At 32.1% G+C, this 27,056-nt stretch overlaps 1 protein-coding gene across 1 annotated transcript in view; it reads left to right on the top strand.

The window, feature by feature from the left end:
* Nucleotides 1-27,056, top strand: part of LOC133326235 (neurobeachin) — a 164,869-nt gene that overhangs the window by 121,126 nt on the left and 16,687 nt on the right. The window contains exons 20-24 of the mRNA XM_061534916.1: nt 156-263; nt 2,274-2,430; nt 6,088-7,326; nt 15,543-15,652; nt 20,151-20,417. Coding sequence (XP_061390900.1) covers nt 156-263; nt 2,274-2,430; nt 6,088-7,326; nt 15,543-15,652; nt 20,151-20,417 — 1,881 coding nt within the window. The remainder of the gene's footprint in view (nt 1-155; nt 264-2,273; nt 2,431-6,087; nt 7,327-15,542; nt 15,653-20,150; nt 20,418-27,056) is intronic.

The raw sequence follows: 27,056 nt of genomic DNA, 5'->3' as shown, positions 1-27,056 counted from the left end.
GTCTTGCTGTGGCCCCTTTTGTGCCATAGTTGACTCTATTGAATTTGATGTGAACTTATTTTATGTGTTGTTATTATTTTTTATGTCTCTACTGTTTTCATATATTCTTATTTATTACTTTTTTTGTTTCTTCTCGTTTCTTTTGTATTTTCTAGAACATTGTCGAGTCAATAACAGGTCAATTATCTCCTGTTAAGGATCCTGAGAAATTGCTACAAGACATGGATGTAAATCGTTTAAGAGCTGTTATCTATCGAGATGTGGTAAGTAATGGCTATTGAGTATTTCTTTGTTCATTGTTGTATTTTTTTATAAAAACACAAAAAATATATATTTAAATTTGAAAGTATTTAACAGTTTCCTCCCATTGCGGGATATGCTCTCGGGGGTGGTGACCGAGAGTGAAAGGATGTATTTTTAGTTTTCAAATTCAGATTACTTCGCTTTATTTAGAAACTTAAACTGATACAAAAATTCTTTATACTTAAATTTTTGAAGTCCTCAACGTCTGGTTCCGATATACTACTACTCAGGTACGGCTGTTGGTATCACAAATAACTGAAGACGGATTAGAGAGGAAGTGAGGGTTTCTTCTGCTTCCTTTCGTCGCTTTTAAAGGTTTAAATACTTTTCTATGAAGGCTCGCGATAGCTCTTTATTTCCAATCTGCTATAAATTATTTTTAAATATAGGCCCACGACGGCTCTTTATTCCGATTTGCTTAAAACCACTTTGGATAAAGGCCCACGACGGCTCTTTATTTCGGTTGGGTTAAAATTACTTTTCCTTAGATAAAAGCCCATGACGGCTCATTACTTCGGTTTGCTTAAAATCACTTTTTTGTATAAGGACCGTGACGGGTCTTCTGGATAACCGAAGAAATATTCGTATATAAAGTATCTCTATGCAATTTTCGGATTTTGAAAATTAATCAATATTCTTCAAAGTCGAGAAATTTAATCCCTGAACCTGTTCGACCTTTTTCGGATCGTTTCGCAAAATGAACGTGGCTGATTTCAATCTTCCTTTTTAGTGGTAGACATCAGTTAATTCGGTCAATGAACGGGAAGATGTAAATAAGCAAACTGGTAGTAAAATGAACTAAAATCAAGAAGCGCAGACGTTCAAATAGACGGATTTTTCATCAAGCGATTCGTTCATCAAGTGGCTCGATCTTGTTCGGTTCGCTCCACAAAAGGGGCTACGTTTGTTCTTTTAGTTTCATAGTTCCTCAAATTTTAAAATTGTATACATGAGACTTGAATCGGAATAAATGGGCAATAAATTTCATATTAAAAAAAATAACGAACGGAATAAAAGGAATTAAATAAAACAGGAACGACCGGATCAAACGGAACTAGTGCAAAAAGCACCGACTGGAGCAAAAGTAACAAGATGAACGGAAGAACAAGACCTATTACCGATCGTTACTCTCCCCGATCGTTCCTTACCTCTCCCCGTTGTAATCCCAGCCACAGGAAAATCAGTTCGACGGGGAACAGAAATTTGATCATTTATCGCATAAATATCTGTCCAACTCTTCTGATATTCGGATAGCAGAAAGGATTGCATATACGATTCCTGCAACAGCGGACAAATATATAACGCTGGTCGAATATGCAAAGTTGTCCAGCAAGTCAAATTAGAATGATGGGTTATGTCCGCAAATCAGGAATCGAACACTGAAAGTGAACAGTTGGCATTGGTAGACGTAATTGTATATTTAGAACTTCGCTCTACTATACCACTATTTGCGCTCATTTTTTCACTCTCTCCCTCTATATTTTATTGACAAAAACAAATGCATTTTTCCGAAGAATAAAACCAACACCACCATTCGTTGTCCGTTGATATCGTCCTCCCCCTTTCCTCTCAATTGATGTTTGTTAGTTTTGCAACCATTTGTTTAACTACTCTTTCTCTTGCTAACCATCAAAGTCTCTTCACTCGCTCGATTGTGGCTAGATTTGCACTCCATTGTTTCTTTGAGGCACAGTTATAGACATTTGCATTGGTGTTAAAAAATTCGCATATGTATTTTCCAAATTATTTTGATATTAATACCAAATACAAATATTAATACCAAAGTTTTGATAAGAGAAACAAGTTTATGAGTTGTTTAAAAAATGTGAAAAATTACAATACTTAAAAAAAATTTGATCCGCTTTGCAATATTTTACAATAATTGCATATCCTTTATAATTTTTATTTATTTTTTAACAAAATTCATTATATTTATATTATAAATTTAATTGTCTAATATTTCTTTCCAGGAGGAAACAAAACAAGCACAATTTCTATCATTGGCCATTGTGTATTTTATTTCCGTGTTGATGGTATCCAAATATCGTGATATTTTGGAGCCACCAGCAGAACCACAAATTCAACGGCAATCGCCCATAATGCAGAGATCAGCTGGCGGTAAGTACAATTTGACAATTTCTATACATAGAACACAATCCACTATTTTTAGAAAAAAAAAACAATAGCAATAAAACCAAAAGAATATAATTTATTTAATTTAAGTTATGTGTATGTATGATTTTAGTAAGATTATTTTTTGTTTTCCAAAAAAAAAAAAAAAAAAATGTTAAGAATTATTATTCCAAACTGCACCAAAATTCTCACGTAACCAAAAAAACCCCAAAACAATAAATCAAAGCTAACAAAAAGTATTTTTTAATTTTAAACAAGTAGTAAAAAACCAGTATTACTAATAAAAATAAATCACAAATTTATTATTTAAGTTATTTTTTAAATTTATTTAAAATTATGTTATTTAAGTTGAGTTTTTTTGTTTTTTATTAAAAAAGGGGGTAGCTAATATTAGTTTAGTTATAATTAGAGTATTATATATTTATATATAATTTAAAATATTTTTATTTTTTATTGAAAATCAGTGCAACTAGTTTTCAATTTGTGAAATATGGCAGAGAATTGAAAAACAATTTATTTTTTATTTTTAAATATTTTTTATTTTAATTTATAAATCCTTGTTTTAATTTTTTAATTTCTGTGTTGAATGGAAATTTTTTTGTGTAAATGTTACCCTCTGTTATTTGAAATTAATAGAAAATGTAACAAAAAATTGTATCTAAAACCAAAACAAAATCCCCAACAATAGCAAAAAAAAATCTAAAACAAAACTAATGATAATCATGAAACAAATTATCTGAAAAAAGAAAAAAACGAACCTAACTTCCCATTGTGTAAAAAAAACTCATTCTTGTTTCCTGCTCTAAAGGGATTTTAATTTTGTTTTCATTTCTTTTTTATGTTCGTTTTTGTTCCCTCAAATTCCAGTTGTATTTTTTTCGTTTTTAATTTGGCTCTTTTCCTAATCCTCCCAGCCCAAATTTTCCTCTCAGCTTTAGTTTTGGTATCCTTGTCCATCATAGCCAGTCATATGGCTAAGGGCGATTTTTTTCTTCTTTTGTTTTAATAAAAGTTTCTTAGTTAGTTAATTTTTTTGTTGTTAGTATTTTTTTCTTTTATTTTCTTGGTTAGTTGTTTGTTGTTAATAATGTCATTATTGCTATGCAAAAAATAAAAAAACTACAGAACAAAAAAAAACTGAAACCAAAACGTATTGCTAATCATGGAACCCCTTTTCTCGTTTTTTCTTCTACTTTTTTTCTGTTCTGGTTTTTACGTATTTAATTTTCCATGCTGCTTTTATTCCGGACATTTTTTTTGTGTATGATAATAATTCATTGTGGAAACAAATGAAACAACAAAAAAATCAAACCATCCCCAAACTTGTATAATATTCCATGTGGAAAATAAAATGTAATGCCATGTTTTTTCCCCCCAAAACCCTTAAATCATCCACCCAACACCAACTGAACTACAAACTATATGCGTCATCAATAACTTTTTTTTGCTAAATCAACAAAAAAAAAAACTCAAAACTACAACAACACTTTAAACTTTTGTACATAAACTCCTTATCTACATTTAAATTTCTCTTGATGCGCCGGATATGCCATAATCTATAATATATATTTCCTCGATATTTCCCCCTGACCCCAAAAAAATTTGCGATGAAAACTCTCTGCTCTACCTATCTCTCTCTCTGTCGCCCTGTCGCAATAATAACTACTACCTTTGCTGTGGAATTTAATAAATGCATATTTCCTTTTGCCATAAATAATATAAAAAACAAAAACAAAAATAAATAAAAAACATAATAAAACCACATAAAAATTGCTTTCAAAAAACCAACATCGTTTATATCCTGCTGCTGCTGTTGTTGCTGTATATCACACCTTTATGTTTGTCTGCCTGCCTGCCTGACTGATGTCAATACAAATGAAAAATTTTTTTGGCAACAATGTGTGTAAATGTGTCTGTGTATGTATGGGAAAATAATTATCAATACAATTCCATCATAAAATCGACCAACCAACAACCATTCATCGTTATTAAATAATTCTGATAATTAATTTAATAATTTTTTGCCTGTTATCCATTTTTTTATTTTAATATTTCCTGAAATTTATTTATTTCTTTATGTTATTTGAAATTTAATAATAACATGACATTTATTTGAATTGATATTTATTTTTCAATTTTAATTTCTTGGAAATTTATATATTATTTTTATTTTTGGAAATAATTATTTCTTTGTCAAAAATTAATCGATTTCCGTCGCTCTTGACTTTATTGGAATTTTCTATAATTTTTTTTTTTCTGATACCTATCCCTTATATTTCTTTCCCTCTCCCTTCTTTCAATATTCTACCTTTCATATATGTATCCCAATTTCAATATTTCTTATTAAAATATATTATCATACAATATTTTTTTCTCTTCCTGTTCGGGATCTTCATTTATATCCTGCTCCGATTTTTCTCCACTCTCTATTTCAACTTCTTACTCAATTCTCTTTCTTTTTTTTGTGTCATATCCACTCAAAATCTATGTTTGGTTTTAATTAATCCCCTTATAATATTCCCTCTTTTCCTATTCTCAATGTAATATTTTGTTTTAATTGATTATTTTTTCTCTCTCCTCTCTTTTCAATTCTATCTCTAATTTACCTACTTTTCATTTGTATCCATTCTCAAATGTATTTTTGGGTTTAATTACACTCTTTCTAATATTCCCTCTTTACCTATTTTCAATTTAATATTTTGTTTTAATGTATTATTATTTCTCCCTCCTCTCTTTTCAATACTTCACCTACATTTTATTTGTATCCATTTTTTAAATCTCTCTCCTCTTACTAACACTCTTATTCTATTTGTTAAACATCGATATTATTCCCTCCAAATATTTTCCCTTTTCTGTTGTTTTATTTTTTTGATCTCTTGTAACATTTCCCTTTTTCCCTAACATCTTCTTATCTCTTCCACACAATTTTTTCGCTCTTGGAATTCTTCTTGTTATTAATTTTCTGAATTATGTTCCAATATTTTTTTTCATTTCTTCATATTAATTTCCTCTCCTTTGACATTATTTCAAATCTCTCTTCTAATGCTCTCTTGGCACGCTCATAAATTTCATTATATTTTCCCTATTTTTTATTTTTTTCTCAATAATTATAACCTTTTTTTCTTTAATTTATTGATTAATTTATTTTTCTCTCAATCTCATTTTTCGTTCAAATATCTTCTCATATAATTTTAAATCTCTCAACTAATTCTCTCTCTCTGTGTATTTTTTGCTAATTCTCTTCTTCTATGTTTCTATTTAAATTATTATACTGTCATGTTTAAAATATTCGCTCTTTCTCAATTTCCCATTTCTCGATCCCTTATTATCTTCCCATTTCTCGATCCCTTATTATTTTCTATTATTCTTCAATATTTGTCTACACTCTTTATATTTTAATAAATCACCTCTCTCTTAACGACGTATATCTTTGACTCTCTTTATTTCACTTTTATTTTCTCTCCCATTTGACAACATTGTATTTTTCTTATGTTACTCCCGTCGTGATTTATCTCGTAATTCCATTTCATTTCATTTGCCAATTATTTATTTTTTCACATATTTTCTTAACATCTATTGGCTTTATTTCTTCTCAAAAAATTCCCCCTCTCCTTTTATAATTATTCTTCCCCTTTTTAACTCGAGTAGAACCCTCAGGTCGTCCCCTCTTTCCACAATGGTCACATCATGTATATCCACAATTTTTACCCGGTACACATCATAATCATGTAACGGCAGGCAATATGCAACAGCAAACAAATATGCAACAGCAACAACATGTTCAGCAACATCATCATCACCAACAACAACAGCAGCAACAACAATTATATTATCATCAACAAATGCCTTCACCGCCACCGCATCAACATCAGCAACAGCAGCAGTCAATGCAACAAACATCTCATTTACAACATCAACATCATCACTTGGCACATCAACAGCAGCAGCAACAACAACAACACCAATACTATCATCATCAGCAGGCAATGAATAATGCAGCAGTGGCAGCAGCAGCTAGTTATGCTACCCATTGTCCTTCACCGCCTTTGGCTAACCAATCGACAAGTCCTTCAACATCTTCAACAACCAACACCTCACAACCAGCCTCAACATCTTCACTTTCAAGTTTGGCCTCACAGCCACATCATCAGCAGCAACAGCAACAACATGGACGTCATGGACAGAAACACCAACATTACCAGCCGCAACAACAGCAACACATGACAGCAGCCGCTGCTGGAGCCAATGGAGGCCACTACAGCATGATGAATGGCAGTCAAGTGTTAAATGGAAAAATATCGACGCCACAACAGCAACAACAATACACAAATGCTGGTGGTATTGTTGATATGAATGGGGCCGGCTATCATCATCAGCATGGCCATATAACAGGAGCAGGCCAGCAACAACAATATATGCGTACACCTTCAACATCTTCCTCAGCCATGATGATGACGAATGGTCTAAATGGTATGACCTCAGCTCACCAGAATGGTATTGTCGATTATCATGCCCAGCATGGTGGAGCTGGTGTTGTTGGCGGCGGTGGTGGAGGTGGTATGATGTTAAATGGCGGTGTTATTGGCAATCAAATTGCAAATGGCAATAATCCCGGGCTAATGCATACTAATAGCAATGGTGGCAACCCGACTGGCAGCAATCACAATTCTATGACCGCTTCGGCCATGAATAATGGTCGTAATATGCGTAATGGTGTTGGTGGTCATGTTTTGGGTACAGCTGTCGGTGGCGGTATTGGCATGCATGGCGGCCTAACAACAGGTCCAGTGGCATCGGGGGCCAATGTCATGGCGGCATCCTCTGCATATAAACAAAATAATGGTATAAATAATAATTATCGTTATAATGGACGTACAACAACTGGAACAGGTATTAAAACATATACTGTATATGAAAGAGTACTACTGCATACTGTTGCTCTCTTAGTATCTCTCTCTTACATTCTTTGTTGAAGACTCTTTATATTTGTTTACCTCTTTAACAATAGTTATAAATCTTATCTTATTATTGAGAGTTATGTTAGCCTGTTTCGTTTTGAGTTTTCCTCTTCTTCTTCTTTTTTTGGAAAATCATTTCCGTTTCCTTAATTTCTTTATCTCGTTTGTATGTATGTGTTTTTGTGATAACATTTCACAATAACATAAAAATTCTGAAATCTTTCAGATTACATTTTTATGTTAGCTTAATAGGCTTTTTAATGATATCTCTATCATGTTTTTCTTTTCTTCTTTAATTTTCCGCTTCAAATTTCTTCATTATGGCAAAAATTCTTGTTATTCCCTTGTTTTTATCTATTTTATTGACGATTGTTTTTGATAATGCCATTCAGTTTATTTTTTTGGTTTATGGCTAATCTCGTTTTTCATGGCCTTCTATATTACGTTTGTTTGTTTATTCCTTGTCTTCTTCTTTTCATTTTAATTAGCTTGTTATTCGATTCCTTTAAAAAAGCTTTTCTGTTTATCTTGAATTATTATTTCGTTTTTCTTACAATTTTTCCATTCTAATTCTTTAATACTAATAACAACAAGGTATATTAGGGTTACAAACGGCTACCTCTTTTGTTCACTTGTCCGAAAGGTGCTTCATTTCTCGCCTTCTTTTCATTTGCCTTGTCAACCATTATTTTTGTTTATGTTTATTTTCTTTGTTTATTATTTGCTATTTACTTGGGATTTCGTTTTCTTTTCCAGTTTTTGTATTGTTTTCTTTATTGCTTCTCACGCACTTCATAAATAACGAGATGGCACCATTTTTTGAGCACCTATTTTTTGTCCAAATAAAAAAGCACCATCAAAACAATTCTTCCCACAATTCCACGAGAACCCTTAAAACTGAATCTGTATTATAGGCATGTTTCGAATGTATTAAAAAAAAAACTTGAAAATAAAAATGAACGAATATTTGATGTGGAACATAAAAATGCGATGCTAATTTCAGAAATTAAATGTCAGAATTAAACAAAAGGATTATAAAGGAAAAATAAAAACGATATATTGGCGTTTTGCTTGTTCGAAGGAGAGGTGGATTCAAATTGGCGATTTATTGACCTCGAAATGTACTTGAAATAAATCAGTGCCAAAAAAATAAATGGACAAACGACAAAAATCCTCTGTTCTTCCGTTATAGGTATTCAGATCCAATATCTAATATTTCCAACTAAAAAATCAAATTGGAAATTATATTCATCGAAGAAAATTGTATTCTCCGAATTAAGTAGCTTGTGAGGAATTGTTCTGGTTTGTGATAAATTAGGGTCTGAGATAAAATTGTGGTATCTTCTTTATATATGGATTTTATTTGAATTTCAAATACACATTTCCAATTAATAATACCTATTTATATGAAATATAAGTCCTCAAAATCAAATCATTTTCTTAATTTTCAGTAATTTTTTTTCTAGAATAAAGGTCTGTCAATTATTTTGAAATTTTTTGCATTTTCTGAGTTTAGAGCAATTTATTTATATACCTGTTATAAACTAAAACCAGTGAGCGGAGCAGTATCGACGGACAGTACCGACCATATAATACCCTACACAACTACTACAAAAATCTAACTTTCTGCAGTTCCATACTCTGAGCGTGGACAATATTTCTAACCCTGGCATATTTTCCAAATCTTTTTCCCTAAATGAATATTTACGAAGTAAAATAAAATTTTAATCACTTTAGGTTTTGGTTGATTTGACCCGCGATATATTGACCGATCATTATCTAAACAACCCTTCTAAATATTTGGTCAGATAAGGGCTCTTGAGCGACTAGAAAATCTGACAAAAGTAAAGTTATCCTTTCATTGCACACCCTAAATATCATCTCAATACTTTTTTATCGGCGTCGTCCTTGACCATAGCCAGAACTTCTTGTAAAATTTCAAAGCGATCAGCACTACATTTCCGCCCTCCAAAGATTCCAGACTAAAAAAACTGTGAGGTATCACTCACAGTCCTATGTTGCAGACAATCCCGCAATTCAATAATTTGACCTGTCAAAAAGACTCTGATCACAATTAAAGTGTCAGGTGCACAATGACTCGCAATTTGACACTCAGAATTGAAGGTCGTACGTTAAGAAGTGATTGGGCGCCAAATCTCAAATGTCTGTACGGCGAATTTGAGTCAATGTGCGAAAAGTCTACATTGCTATCGTGCACAATCATTTATCTGTTCTTGTTCGTTTTTCGAATTTTTCCTTTTCAAATATCTCCAAAGACTTTAGGCTAAAATATTTTTATCACTCTGAATTGAGAGTCCTACTTTGCTTTTGAAATTTTTGAGTGCCATGTTCCTGCGGACGTTCCTTTAATTCCATAATTTGGCCTGTCAAAAAGGCACAGCTCAGAACCGATGTGCCAGGTGCACAATGATTCGTCTTCTCTTATTCTCAGAAGACTTAAGCAAACAAATGATAATGTTTCACTTAAAATGCTCAAAAAATCGTTGGGCGCCAAGTCAAGGTTGTACGTAAAATGACCCATCAATTCCTTGTTTCGACCCTATTAGAACCGATGTGTGAAATCCTGCGTTGCAGTGGTACACAAATATTCGCATTTCCTTGTTCGTTTTTCATATTTCTCCAAAGATTCAGATAATGAATCTATAAGGCAATGTGATTGGTACTGCAAATCACGTTACTTAACCCGAGCTGTGCCATATGGTCACACTCATAAGACGATCAATAAATCAATCTAGAGACGCTGAAAGTTTTATTCCAAAATTCAAATAAAATAATTACAGCACTATTCGCGTTAAAACATTATTTTGGGTATCATGTCGGGGCTGTACCGTGGATGATCCATCATCTGGTTTGTGTCGATGTGTGCATGCTCGTATTGTCATTATTTGTCTGGTTTGTCTTTTGCTGATCTTCCGTAGACTTTTCCAATCTGCATATTCAAACTTATGAATATTAGGCAACGTTTTTGGACAGTCCTTAAATAACTGCCCGTATTATTATTTCGTTGGTACATTTTAGAGATTTTCTTTGACAAATGTGAAAATGCAAGCCAAGCGGCTAAAATTGTGAATGGTGTTTATGGTTCCGATACTCTAACAACCAATTATGTGCAATTTTTGGTTTCGTAGATTCCGTTCATAAATTTTTGATGTTAAAGATGTACTTCCCACAGATAGGCCGGTCGTCGAAAATGTCGATGAAATCGGAGAAATTATGTTTTATTATTATAAATGTTTTAAACCATTTACACAAAAAAAGAGAATTTATTTTTCCCCAATCTAATATTTTGGCATTTCGTTTTCTCCTGACAGCACTTTTTAATTCTACAGTCCTCATATTTAAATATTTTGAATGTCCCTCACATGGTGAAGCTAATAATAAGTTCGGCCAGGGCGAAGAAAGAAATTTTTCCGAAAAGTAATGAGTGTCGGTATTCTTAAATTTTTTATACAACCCTGGCAATCAAACAAAATCAAAAAATGATAAAAACTTATATAATTTAATATCATCCAAAATCAGGTTCCAAAAGAACGGGAGGTACTTTGGAAATATTTTCAATAGCACTTCCTTCCTTGGTCACCTATATTAACAAAAAATTGTTTTGGAGAAAGAATTTATCCCTGTAGTAGCCTGTTAAAAATCTAGAGATAAAAATGACCACAGTTCATTGATAATTCTCATAAGTGTTGTTATTTTAATAATAAAAATATCTAATTCATCAATTCCCATATCAAAAATGTTATTTTTAACCCCTTTGTGGTTTTAATTCCCATTATTCTAACATTTCTACACAACTATGATTACATTTTTGAAAATGTATTAAATTTACCTTAAATTATGCAAAACAAATGCCGAATGAAGCGACAACAACCATTTCCATTATAAAAATATGACATGAAATTAAATATTTGCTCCAAATTAACTGTCAATTTTATGTCAGCAAATTATTTCAATATAATACCTTATGAAATATTCAAAATGAAAAATTTATTTCTAGAAAAAAAAATGCTCCACGACGAAAATATATACATAAATGAACATTACGAAAAATTTAAATAAATATTTTGTGTGTGTGTATTTATAGACATGTATCCATCTACATTTTGACAGATGGTTGACAATACAATGGAAGCCATTAATTATTCAACGTTTTGTAAATACAAATACAATTGTACCAAACGCAGACTATTGTGTGGTGTATATTCGGTGGCCAACAAAATGCATTCATGCATTTTAAACATCAATAAATACAAGTCAAATAGGCAGTAGTAGTAGTACATTGCTAGTACGAGTATATTTAACAAAACCATTATTTGTTTGTTGTTGGTCCCAAAAAGTAAATACACCGACATTCAGTCGTTTACATTTGTCTGAATTATAGCTGTTGTTATAGTTGTCGTAATATCCAGCATACAATTGATAACACTTAGAGAAAAAATGGTATAATAAAACAAAACACAGAATTCAAATTAAAATAGAAATTGCAATTGACGATCAAGTTAGTTGAAATGTTTTGAGTATGTGCTGAGTCTGATATTTTATTTTGATTCACATCAAAGTTATTCCCATTGGAAACTAAGCTAATAATTTTTAGTCTGCGGTCAATTTTTCTATTTTTGATACTGTTAAATAAAATAAGCTTTGACGAACTCGTCCACTGAACCGGATAGCAAAACACTTGTTATGATTCACATGAATTAGTGATGTTTTTTTCTAATTTCAATTGAATTCAAATTTTTAAACTTTTTTCGACATTTTTCTCCTTAAAAAGGGTTATGGAAATTGCTTCGACATATATAATAAATCATTTCTTCATAGCTAAGATTTAGTACCATTTTCAGAACCCGTTAACCTTTATTGTTAGCGTCGTCGTTATGTTGTGTGATATATGCATTTTAAATAGTTTATGTTTTGTAAATAAATACAATTTTTGTATGTTCATTTATCAGCATAGGTCTGTTGTGTCATTCAGCTCCATTCATCATTATGTATTTTGGGGTATATATATATTACTGTAAATATTGTCTAAAATATATGAATTTTTAATGAATCAAACTTTCGGCAGATGCAGTGTACATTGTTCTGAATATAAATATACAATTCTACAACATACATACATGACTAAGTTGTATGAAGATGATTTTTTTCAATATCTGATGCAAAATTATTGATCATATTTGGTAGGAAGATTTTTTTTTTTGGTTGAAAAACTTGCCTAATCTCCTCAAATATGGTTTAAAAATCCTAAAAACCAGAATATATAAAAACCAGAATATATCCTCAAATATGTTTTAAAAATCCTAAAAACCAGAATATATAACAGATTTGGGATCTATGATATACATCCACTGAGTTACCCCTTTCTGTGAGGAACTTTGGTACAATATTAATTTTTTACTTCTATGAAATCTTCAACACTCTAATTGTCAGATAAGACAACAAGTACGGTAATCTTTATAACCTTTATATGGAGGCTCGTACCTATAATAACAATTTTTCTCCAAGAATTTTCAACCTTTATACTTGGGTATAAAAATACTCAAAGCACTGACTAGGATAAAAATAATCTGTGAGTATGTATAAACAATTCTGAAAGTCCAAAGTATCTAATGCGTGTAGTGGCTTCGTTATACAAAAACCTTAACATCGACTTAAAAATAAAGAAAATTTTGACCGATATGATTTATTTTGGTGCATACCGTAGCTATACTCCTATATATATTTCCGGTCTAGACAGAACTACGGTTTTTTCCTGCACGATCTGACTTTTCCATAGAAAATTACAAAAAAATTTAGGATAAACGTACCACAGTAAGGTTTGAGGTACGTTCATGCCTTCTGTTTGTAAATTTCCGTGTGATAATTGTTAACCCACTAACTAATTTAATAAATGGAATCGTAACCAACACTACCACAGAGAGGAAGAGTTGTTATGAAAGAATTTGTAACGCCACGAGATATTGGACCTAGACCACCCACTTCGATTAGCTGAATCGATAATTTTAAATGGAGGTACGACGGCAGTTACGGATCAATCATCATGAAACCTTACAGGACTGATCGGTTAATTTTTTTATTTATTTCTCTTTCAAGATGAGCTACATGATCGAAGTTGCTATGAAAAGAAACGCCAGAGAGATTCTACATTCCCACCATTATGCGACGCTTTCGCTGTTAGTTATGCGGCGCATCCGCCATATTGGGGAATGTGGCTTACAAAGGTCGTTATTTGATATTTTTGTAAGGTTAAGGTTCCGACATTTGTCATCGAACATCAGAATATTCCTATTCAGAACAGATTTTCATGTAGTCATGACTTTATTTTTTCATACAACCTATAATATTTTTCTTTCATGGTATACATCTGGATATTGTGCAACCTTAGGAAGTTAAGGAGCCGGGCAACAATTGAGATATGCCATAGGCACCAGGGTTTAAACCCCAGCCGGGCTCAAGCTGAATTTTCGATTTTTATGCCATTTTAGGGCGAATCATTAATGTAAATGCTTTTATTTATTTCTCTTTCGTGATGAGTTACATGATCGAAGTTAATATTAGGGAATAAATTGGGCAAAAAACTTTATTTTTCTGGTTTCGCTAGAGGTCACAATTACGACCCGAACGCCACGACATGGGGAAGAAAATCTGCCCAATAAATAAGCATGATTTCGGGAATACATGATTCGAATTTTCTAAGAGCATTTGAAATAAGGATGGTTGGCCTTTAATTTGATATAAAATTTTTATGATGTAGGCGGATGGATATGGGAATTATACGCAAATATATTGTATATTCGGTTTACACAGGGTCGAGATTTAGGTATGCAGAAAGTTAAAGATCAGCGGCTGTTATTTTATAGTATAGGAGATTGTAAAATTTCGAAGTTATATTCATGTTCAGATCTAATGATCTGAAATATCAGATTGATAGTTTTCCTCGATATCTTCATTTACATCAGCTAAAGTTCTCCTTATAGAATGTTTGAAGGTATTCTTATCTTATAAAAGAGCTAAATGTTTCATATAGGTGATTAATGTGACGCCTTGTAGAAAAATCATGCATTTTATACCCTACACAACTATGGTGTCAGGGTATTATATCTTTGTCCCAAGAACGCCGTGAAATATTAGTCTTAGACACGTCTTTAAGTATACTGATCAGCATATCTCGACTAGCAGAGCCGATCTAGGCATGTCAGATTTTCTAGTCGCTCTAGAGGCCATTATTATAGTTTACACGGTGAAGTTGATCTGACCAAATTCTTGAAAGGCAGTTTAAATGATGATCGGTCAATATTTCGAGGGTTAAATTAACCAAATGACAAAATTTTTATTTTATGGCGTAAATAAACTGAAAGTGGAGTTGTTGACCTTTATTCGTCAAGAGGGTGCAAATATCACGAAATGTTGCCAGGCTCAGAATATAAAACCGCATAAAGGTATATTTTCGTGGTAGTTGAGTAGGGTATCATATGGTCGGCCCCGTACGAATATACTGCTCAGCTCACTGGTTAAAATAGTCGTTGGGATGTTGACCTTATATCAGGGGGAGCCATAATGATAATTTAAAAGACTTAAATTAATTAAAATTGATATTTTAAAAATTTTCAAAGCTTGATGTTCAGGCATTTAAATAAACCATTTTTGACAAGAATTTTTTTTTCTAATTTAATATACAATTTATTTTCTACGTTTTTAAAGAACAAAAGATGTAACCTAAAATGTAATATTTCCCCTAATATTTTATTTAAAAAAAAATCTTCTTGCTGTTTGTATATTCTATGTAAATATATAAAAAACAAAAAATGCACTCACCAGCCTCTATTTTTAAGTTATTTAAATATTTTTTTAATTATGCCAAAATTTATTTTTTTATATTAAATATTTCCAGTTAATAAGTTAAATTAATAATTTTATTTATAATTTGCTAAAATTTTAATTTTTCGCAATTCAACAAAATATTGTAACGTTAATTAAGTTATTAATGTGTAACATTAAGAGCAATTATAAGAGAAATTATTAAAACAACCAAATAATATTTTTATACAAATTAATTATTAATCTTTAATATTTATTTTCTGTTTTTTTTTACCACCAATTCAAATCATCAAAAAATAAACCTAAAAGGTGGACGCACCATACAAGATGGTGATTATGAAATAATTGTTGTCGATGAAAATAATCCCTCAGTGTTGGCCGATAATGATTCGCATTCCAGTGGACCTCCATCAATTAAGGTAAGTGATGCTCAAATATATTTAACAATTCATATCATTAAAATTTAAAGATTTTTTACAAATACAAAAAAAAAAACACATTTTTTAAATACAAAAACCATTTAGAAGAAAACAAAACCAGACAAACAAACCCAAAAATAGTATAGATTTCTTGAATAGTCCTTTTATTTGAAAATCCACTTTTCTCTTAAAACATCATTTTCTAAGATTAATTTTTTTTTTTGGAAAACAAACAACATCATTTTATTTTTCGATAATAATACTTAACGAAAATCATTTCGTCCCCAACCCTTAAAAATCATTTTAACCTCTTTTGTGAAAATAATTTGTGTTCTTCTTCAAACTGGGTGGAAAACATTCCAAAAGCCCTTTTTCTTTTCCCCAAAAGTATTTACTTTGAAGTAGATCTTAGCATTAAAGGATTTTGCGTTCTTAAGTGCTGCTAGCAAAATCAAATCGTCCCTAAATGTAGTGGCATTCCAGCCCGACTCCTCCCCCATTACTCTCTTCCATGTCATTGATGCAAAAAATCATTGAAACGCATTCATTCTCCAAGACTTTAGCGGTAGAAATGAACTTTTTCTCTAGAAGATTACGATAGTCCATAGCTTCATCATCGTCATCATCCTCCTCCTTAGATAGCAGCAGCATCAGCCAGCAGTGCAATTATTTTTTACACTCCACCCCCGAAGCAGCAGCAGCAGGAGGAGGAGTTGAGTGTTATTATTTCTATATTGCTGCGTTGTTTTTTGTGTGTTCACTTCTTGAGATTTTCACTAGATTTGTTTTTCTAGAATGTAATATATTTAAGGATTTCTGTGAGTTTCTTCCTTCGGTTATCCTTGTTAGTTAGTTTTCACTGCAGTCGCTGTCTGTCTTGTAAGAGGGGTAGCTCTTTTTGATGTAACTCAAAAGCCAAAATGCTGCATGCTGAATTTTTAATGTTTGTTTTTTCCTAACACCCTCTCTCCCTCCCTCCATACAAAAATAATACAAAGATTTCGCATTTCTTCCTTCTCATTTAGTTTCTTCCTTATGTTTATTTGGGTTTTGTACAGTAGATAATGTTCAATTTAGCATGGTTTTTGCTCGTTTTGCTTTTGACAAAAAAGAAAAGCTAACAACAACAAAAATAATAATCACACACAATCAACATTCATTATCCTTTTTATTATACAAATATCTATTTTTTATATTTCGATTATCCTGATTGCAAAGGTAAAGTGACCAGAAATGATGGATGGGAAGAAAAATTATTTTTTCTTGAATTTAAGGTGTTAACAAAGGTACTAGAAGATTTTTCTTATTGGATATGTAGAATAACGAACTTCCCACAGGAGGTCCAGAAGGTCTTCTTAAGAAGGAAGTCTCGTTTTTTATTTACAATATATTTCGGCAGGATCCGATCAATGCATTGAAATTATTAAAGTTCACTGCAAACATGTTGAAGAATCATGCAGTCACAGTTCACAAAACTTCGGATTTTTTGTTGTCGGGAAGAAAAAATTTTTGCGGTTGGTATAAATTAGTGATATGGAGAATTAAACTATAGTCGTAGCTTGGGAACAACTGAACATATTGTTGTGATTACACAATATTGGGACTTTGGTAGGGCTTATAAAAGTTCAGTTAAAGCAACAACTCAAGCAAACCGATCTTGGACGTTTTCTTTGCTGGTTGGATCATTAATATGCAGTAAATTTATCTGGAACGCCATCAAAAAATTGTCTTGTCGAATTACTTGGAACCACAAGATATATACCAATAGCCCAACATCAATCCAAGGCTTCAAAGATAGAATTCGTATGACCATCGAGGACATAGAACAGCATGAAAAGAATATTTTTCTTTGAATTCCAATAAAACAATAGAAGAAAATTGGAGGGCCTTTTTGTAGAAGACCAACCCATATTCTAATGCAATACCAGGAGATCTTCGTATATATTGCTTCATGATTGTCTAATGGAACACCAGAAGTTTCCGGCAAGAAGATCAGAATGTCCTCTTAAGAATAACCAGAAGGTCTGTTTGATAGAAGAGCCAGAAAGCCATTGCATTGAAATCATAGAAGATATTTTAATAGAAGATAGTACTCTGAAGGCCAATATATTAATCTCAGAAAAGGTCTGAAGTTGTTCCGATTGAAGACCTGAAGGTATTCTTTTAGAAGGTCTTCGATGGTCTTGAGACGACGAGGTCCTCTTATAAAAGTCCAGAATGTCGACGTCTTATAGAAGAAACTTGGAGGGCCTTTATGTAAAAGACCTGCTCATCTTCTAATACAATAGCAGGATGTCTTCAAATTGACAAATGAATGACCTTCAAATGCCAGAAGTTTCTTCAAAGACGACCAGAATTTCCTCTTATAGAATGACCAGAAATCTACTTTGTAGAAAATCCAGTCTTTGTCATTGCATTGAAGTCCTAGAAGAAATTTAAAGAAGATCGATATATCTTAGAAGATCGATATATCTTAGATATTCATATAGAAGGTCAAATGGTCTTCTTATTGAGATGACGAGGTCCTCTTATAGAATTCCAGAATCTCTCTCAGAAAGTAGAAGACTAGGAGGTATTTTTATAGAAGTTCAGAAAATCATCTTACAAAATACCTGAATATCTTCTTATAGAGGAAAATAAATGTTTCTTCAGGAGACCAGTATAGTATAGAAGATCTCGGTGGTCGTCTCAAAATCTATATATATTTTTTTATAGAAGATCTGAAGTTTGGCCATGAGTTCTTTTTATAAAATACGATGTGGTCTCCTTATAGAAGTGCAGAGGATCTTCTTGCAAAAGACCAGAAGGTCATAGAATTTTAGAAGGTCTTTTTTTGAAAACCAGTAGAAGTTTCTTTAGACTACTAACTGGTGTTTTTTTAGAGGACTAATAGGTCATCCTTTAGCCAATCAGTAGGTCTTTCTTTAAACGAATAACAGGTGTTCTTTTAGATGACCAGTAGGTCATCCTTTAGGCAACCAGTAGGCCTTTGCAAAGGTGACCAACAGGGCCTTCCAGTAGGCCTTCCAATAGAAAACAAATTATTCTTCATTAGACGCAAAATAGTCCTTTGATGATCAGAAGGTCCTCATATACCAGCCAAACAAAAGAACAGAAGGTATTCGAAAATGGAACCAGCGGTTATTTTTTCTTGGAGGGGCTTCGCAAAAAGGGCCAGTACGTCTTCCTGTGGAAAACGAGTTGATCAGACGGTCTTCCTCTCGGAACCCAGAAGGTCTTCCTATTGAAGGACAGGTGATCTCCCTGTAGAAGAACAGAAAGTATTCGAAAAAGCCCAGATTGCATTCCTACAGAAGGCCTGTAGATATTTCTAGAAGGCCACAATATATTCTTACAGAAGATCAAATAGTCATCCTCTTCATTGGACGATAAATAGACCTTTGATGTCCATTAGGACCTCATATACAAGTCAAGTATGACTTCTTGTAGATGATCAGCAGGTCTTTCTTTTGGAACCCAGTTGGCCAGACAGTCTTCCTCTAGAAACCCAGAAGATTTTCCTTTTGAAGAACAGGTGGTCTCCCTGTATTTCCATAGAAGGTCAGTAGATATTTCTAGAATATCACAAGGTATTCTTACAAGACTCGAATGGTCGTCTTCTAGAGGACCAAAATGAATTTCTATAAAAGTCCAGAAGGTAATTTTTCTAAATCATTCTCTAGGTTATCCGAACAGAAGTGTTTCTATGAAAGACCAAACATTCTTATATAAACCTCAAAGTATACCCATAGAGACCTAACTGTAGATCATTCTCTAGATCATCAGAATGTCTACGTTTAGACCAGTTTATCATTTTTTAACAATACCAGTATATCTTTCTCTAGAATATCAGAAGGTTTTCTTCTGAAAGACCCAGCAATCCTACAGAAACCATAAAGTATTCCCATATGAGACGAAACTGTCTTCCAATAGACCAATAGGTTTTCCTATAGACTATTTATAAATGTTTCTCCAATAAAAGACAAATATTTTATAGAATACATGAAGCTACTGCTACAGAATATTTTTTACTGACCATTAGATGTTCCTCCACTTTAATAATTTAATTTCTGCTCACAATAATTTATTTAAACATATTTATATTTATTATAACTATTTAAATTTATTTATAAACCTTATCAACGCCCATCATAAATCTCTTTATATATTAATAAAAAATATAAACTACATATATAAATAATAATCAACATAAATCTACATATTTAATTCAATTTTCTATTTAATTATTTATTTTTTTTAATATACAACTCATACAAAAAAACTACAACAAACATAAACAACAACAAAAACTAAATTAATTTATTGCATGTATGGCTATGTTTGTTTTTTGGTTTCAAACAATTGTTATTATAATTGAATTATGAACAATCCCCCAACAAACAAACCACAAATAAATACAACAACAATTACAAAAAAACGACAAAAATTAACACAAATCCACCTAAAAACCGAAACACACAAAAAACAACAAACACAGAGTCCTAAAATGCCAATGAAATCCCAAACGACAACAACCGCGACTACACCGACGACGACATTGACAAAAACCTCCACAGTGACCACAACACCAACGAAGACAACAACACCGACAATGGTGGCCACCGGTGCCGCCCTGGTCAAAACAATGACAACAACAATTAATTCGGTATTATTGAATAATAGTATAACAACAAAGACGACAAATAAATTACAACAACAACCATTATCGCCTCCTAAACCAGTGGTGCCACAAAAATTACCCAAGGTAAACGAAAATCGAAAAAAAAACTATCGCTCTCTGTACCATCAATAAAAATTTTGTTCACCAACCAAAAAAATTCAATAACGAATACAAATCGATTTAAATTCGATTAAAAATTTCACCCTAACCAAAAAATCACAAACTATCAAAGTAGTCAACCAGAAAAAAATTGCAAATTTTTTTCTCCCCTATATAATAATCATTTGTAACACCACTCAATTAGAAAATTGTTCACCACAACCACCGCAAATCACAAAACCACGGACTAGAAATACAATACTGGCATTCCATTATCTTTTTTGTTGTTTGTTTTGTGTAACTTTTTTCTGTTTGTTTCAATTTTTGTGTGTGTGTTTTAGTTTGACAAAAAATATATTTTATATGCATATATATTACACTGGTATATAAATTTGTATTGAAATTTTTTAAATGTAATACGTAACTATTTTATGATTTTTTAAGAATTTAAAATTTAGGAATTTTTTATATAGGATATTATATAGGATAATATTTTTATATTATGTTCGATCAGACCAAATTTTAGTATATACTATTAAATTGGCAATATGCCGTCATGTCCTTCTAAGTCATAGGAACTGTTAGAAAGCTTAAAGCTTTTCGGACTATCTATGTGTTCAGCCGGTATTTCAAAGTTCAGCCAGAACGAAATACCAAACTATACACACTCGAGTTGGAAAATTGGGCAATGACCTTGGTATCCCTAGGTAGGTATCTCCACGTCTCACTTTCCCACCCCTGCCGACCGAGGGGACGACCTCCCCTTTTGTAGGGATCGCGTACATACATACCATAATCCGCATTAAAATGGAATATGAGAAAAAAAAGCGCCTGGATAATTTCCCACGATTTTTGCTCTCTCTTGACCGATTAGAGCTCAAAAGCTTTCCTGCGAAATCTTTTCCAAATTATGATTTCCGGAGTAAAAAATGTACTCAATATGTTTCAAAATTTTGTTATTTTACACAAAAAAGTTTTAGTTCATTTGACCCGCTAAATATTGACCGTTTGTCATCAAGACGTCCATTCGAATTAATTCATAAGCTCGTCTTCTTCGTCTGATAATTATAATAAAATTAAAGCTTTTGGTACATTTCACCTCCAAAATTTCGTATAATCATCACCGGAAATTATAAGAGTCGTCTTGACAATAACCGGAATCTTACACAAAATTTCCTACATTTCCACCCTCAAATGTGCTAATGGTAATACTAAACAATATCAGAAACGTAGACCACTTTAAATATTTACGTATTACTCCCCTATCCGAGTAAATATGGCAATATAATTGGATCAATTTAAAGGTCAACCGCTGCTCTAGAATATCCTATTAACTTTTCCGTTGCAAAATAAAGTATTTGGTTCATTTCATTTCCATAAACAATACGGGTGTTATCTGGTCAGAACCGCTCCTACATGCAAAATTTCGTGAAGATTGGTCTATAACTGTGGGCAGGATCGTGTTTACAAATTATAATTGACAGACGGACAGACTCACATGTCTAGATCGACTAAGGTAGTCGGTAACAACCTAGTTGTGTCGGGTATAAATACGGAAAATCGAGGGTGCCTTTATATGGGGAATATACCTAGAAGATTTGCTACCCAATGAAAACCAAATACCTAAATAACAGCTAATTCGGTCAATATGTCATTAATTCCGAAAAACGATTTCATATGCGAAACTTGGCCCAATATCGATAATTTTTAGTAGATAGATTTGCTAAAATGCCATATTAAATCCAAATCGGTTATAAAACGTTTACAAAAATACGGAATATCGGAGAGTACCTCTAGAAGACGGAACTATACAAAAACGTGTAGGGATATATCCCAATTTCAATGCAAAAGGTCTGTCTTAATGTTGAGGCAGGGACGTATGGGGAATATACCTAGAAGATTTGCTATCCAATGAAAAAGGTCTGTCTTAAAGTTGTCTTAATTAATTAATGGTGTCTCTCATGATTTCAATACACAGAATCGACTTAGAATGTTATTGGAATATTTTGGTCCACGGTTCCTTCCAAGGCACCATGGGCCAACATGAATGTCGTTGGAAAATTTATCAAGAGTCAGAAAATTCAGCTTAGCGGGATCCTGGGGAAAGGATTTTTTGTGTTTTTTTTTTTCTTTATTCCTTCCAGAATAATCCGGATAGATTAACCATATTCGAATGCTGCGGTCTACGGTCTTTCCAAGGCAATTATGCTGGGCCAATGAAATTCAGCTTAGTAGGATACTGGGGAAATGATAATATCTGTTGTTCTTTATTCCTTCCAGAACAATTCTGATGAGGGTTTAGAGAGTTAATAAAATATATAGGTCCTAGTTTTGGCAATAGCTTTGCATTTACAGAAATTTTCAACAGAAGTGGTTTCAATAGAAGTCTATGGCTCTGTTTTGAGCCGATATGTGAGTGATCGCATTGTCTTGTCCGTTTTTCGAATTTCTCCAAAAACTTCAGCCAATCAAATTATGGTGTACACCTCAGAATATGTCATCCTATGTTACTCAAGGCGACCATTTTGCATTGGAATGATTATTCTACAAAAACAGAACCCCCATCAACAGAAGGGGTTTCAATATAAGTCTATGGCTCTGTTTGGAGCCGATATGTGAGTGATCGCATTGTCTTGTCCGTTTTTCGAATTTCTCCAAAAACTTCAGCCAATTAAATTATGGTGTACCCCTCAGTATATGTCATCCTATGTTACTCAAGGCGACCATTTGCATCAGAATGATTATTCTACAAAAAACTTTCACTGGATTTGCCACGTCTTCGAAGACCATCATTGTCGATTGCTGTTTTGTATCGGACTCAATTGCATAGAGCCATAATTTGTCAACTGTAACGATCTGATAAACGTAAATCACGGAGAAATATCCAAGGATACCTCTATTTCATGGCAAGTCACGGACGACATCAATGTTCTTTAGCAACAAGACCGTTTTTGGACGACTTTCACGACCCTCGTCTTTGAGCCAACGTCGACCATAATGAACTCAATTTTTTAGCACCAAACAAAGGCTTATCGAAGCCATTTTTTCGCAATAAATAAAATTGTGAAATTTGAACATTTTTATTAAATCAGTTTTTAAGACAATACAAGACATGATTGCGGGACAGTTCGTAACGAAGCGTTTATTTTTAAAATCCATTATTTTGAAAATACATGTTTGACATTTTTTTTTTTTTTTTTTTTTTGTAAAATTTAAACAATTTTAGTGTATAATTTTTTTAAATTCAAGAATTTTTATTGTTTTTAATTTGCATACCAGTGTAATTATTAATCTATTTCGTCATCCTTATTATTATTTTTATTTTCTGTGTGTTTCATTTTATTATTATGCTCTAAAAATGCATTCATTCGTAAACTATTATTTGTTTTATGTTGTGTTGTGTTTTTTTTTTGTTTTTGTGTTGTTATTTCGTCTATATAAATATAAATATTTATGCATTTTTATGTGTATGTATGTTTTGCAATAAATCAAACAGAAATATATACACATAAAAATGCAAAATAGTAGTCAATAGTGTATGTTAAACAATAACAAATGTTTTATTGTTACAAAAAATGTCGTCGTTTATTATTTTAATTGTTTTTTTGTTGTTGATGTTACATTTTATTTATTTGTTTTTTTCCTGTTGTCTGTAATACACCACCATGATAACCACCACTTGATTTATTTTTTACATGTGTATGGATGAAATCCTTTTTTTATTATCTGATTGTTTTAGTGTTTGTTTTTTCTAAAATATTTTAAATTTATGCTTTTTATTACACTCAAATTTTAAAAATTTAAATTTTATGGGAACTCATCAGATGATGCTTCTGATGAATGAAAATTTGATTTTTTCCTATTTAGCTTCAGTTAAGTGAAATTGCGTTTAATACGAGGATTGTTTTATAACTTAAATATTGAAGGGCCTGCAAATGTGTACAACTGTTGATATTGTGTAAATTAAATATTTTCACTGGAATGACAATATAAGATATTTTTATTATGCTTAATGAATGAGAGTATTTTTTATATTCAAAAGTCTTTATAGAAAGGCATGTTGCCCGTGGTATATTCACTATAAATATTTTAAAGAAAATATATTTTAAAAATTCATAATTCTATGAATTATTATATGGCTTTCAGAAAATAAATTGTTATCATTTCGTATTCCATTTAATTATCATGACTTCTGACATTTCTCAATAAATAATAAATTTTTAATTTGAGTTATACCAAATATTGAAAAAATTGACAACTTTGGTCTTGATCTATTCACTAAACATATTTTCAAGGAAATATATCTCATTGAATTATTATATGACTTCCAGGAAATAAATTGTTAACAATTCATATTCTATTTTATTATTATGACTTACGACATTTCTCAATAGATATTAAATTTTTAATTAGAGCTATATAAAAAACCAGTGAGCGGAGCAGTATAGTCGGACGGGGCCGACCATATGATACCCTACACAACTACCACGAAAAGCACACTTTCGGCGGTTCTATATTCTGAGCCTGGGCAATATTTCGTGATATTTGCACCCTTTTTACTGATTATAGATCAACATCTCCTATTTCTAAGTCTTGCATATTTTCCAAAATGTTTTTTCTTGAAGTGAATTTTTACGTCATACAATAAAAAATTGGTCACTTTAGGTTTTGGTTGATTTGACCCTCGGAAAATTGACCGATCATCATCTAAACAGCCGCTCTAAATATTTGGTAAGATCCAATTCACCTTGTAAAATATGTGATGTTCTGTATATAATAATTGCCTCTAGAGCGAGTAGAAAATCTGACAAAATTAAAGTTTTTTTGAAGGTCAACAACTCATCTTGGACATACTATCAACATCTCGAGTATATGTCCTTCAGGAGCAAGTATATACGCCCCAGAATAAAAAATTTGTAATTTTTCACACAAAAGTCAGGGTCAATTTGACCCGCTAATTATTGACCGATCAAAACAGGCATGCTTATTCTTAGGTCCGATTCCCTTCTCCACGATATTCTGACCATAACTGCGGCCTCTGGAGCGATCAGAAAAACCGACAAAAATTTAGTATTTGGTCCATTTCATCCCCTAAATATTAACCGATCTTTATCAAAGATCTTCATTGGCCAGAACCCATCCTACATGCAAAATTTCGTGAAGATTGGTCCATAACTGTGGCCTATATCGTGTTTACAAATTATAATGGACAGACGGACACACATTTCACATTTTATGCTATTGACAATTCTCCATAAATAATAAATTTTTAATTTTGGGGCTGCACAATAATATTTTGTGTAAAATTAAAAATTCTCCCACACAAATTGTAACTTTATTACTTGCTAATGAATTTCAATTTTATCACAAAATATTGCATTTTGGAAACTCTCAATTTTTTACAATAAATATTCAACAAATCCCATTGACCAATCTCAAAATAATACTCCAGGAAAAAACTTTATCTTTTTTTATGAATTTCACTAATTGCCAGTTTCCAATAAAATTGAAGAACTACTGTAAATTGATAGTTATTTACTAATTTTTGTCACAGCAGAAACGAAACTTTGCAATGCAAGAATTGCCATAAAACTTTTTGGTGTATTGTCTTGCCAGTCGTTGTAGAGTTATCTATTGAAAATATTGTTTGAAATGTCAAATGGCTGTTAAAGTTAACTTGTTGTTATGCTATGTATACAATTTGTCTTCACACAAATATTGAAAAAGAAGAGATAGAGATATACAAAGGGGTTCACTTGGTTTATTGCAAATAAATTTTGGGTTGAGTTGTGACAGTGGGTGACAAAAATAATTTGTATTTCCCTCCTAGAAGGATGGCAATAAAGAACCTCCTTAAAAATTGTCATCTAAATAACAATATGATTTTATTTTAAAAATTCACTTCATAGATCTATTACCATAAAAACCCCAAAAATTCAGACCTTTACTACGGATGACCCAGCAATTGCTTGAAAGTGAATGATTTCTCCTTCTCTTGATCAATTTCTTTTTTTTTTATTTTTTCAAAGACAAACAAGTAAAAATTGTGATATGTATCACCCAAGCAGAATAGGCACCACCAGTTTTTACGTAGAAAAAAAGGGATCATTTGTTTCGGAATTATTTTTAGACTTCGCTGGATTTGGTTCGTCTTCCGGGTTCATTTGAATATATCCATGATTTGTGACCTATGGGGATCTTCTAAACGTTATTTGAAGCATTAGATTAACATGTTTTTAAATGTCGAATTATGCGGGATCTAACGAGAACTTTTTTGCGATCGTGTTAACATGCATTATGGTTCTGTGGTTCATTTGTTTCGGAATTACTTTTAGACAAACAACTTTCGCTGGATTTGGTTCGTCTTCCGGGTTCTTTTGAATAGATCCATGATTTGTGACCTGTGGGGATCTTCTAATCGTTATTTGAAGCATTAGATTAACATGTTTTTAAATGTCGAATTATGCGGGATCTAACGAGAACTTTTTTGCGATCGTGTTAACATGCAATATGGAAGGTACGCTGATTCTGTGGTTGAACGTTCATTTTTGGACGACATTCGAGTGAGAGTCGGCCGATGTGAAAAATATTCCCATATTTATATGTGGACGCTATCACATGGTA

The sequence above is a fragment of the Musca vetustissima genome, unplaced genomic scaffold, assembly GCF_032173495.1.
Source record: "Musca vetustissima isolate MV318-11 ecotype Yass unplaced genomic scaffold, APGP_CSIRO_Mvet_v1 utg2907, whole genome shotgun sequence".
NCBI classification, from domain to species: domain Eukaryota; kingdom Metazoa; phylum Arthropoda; class Insecta; order Diptera; family Muscidae; genus Musca; species Musca vetustissima.
This window is presented reverse-complemented; position numbering and strand designations above follow the sequence as displayed.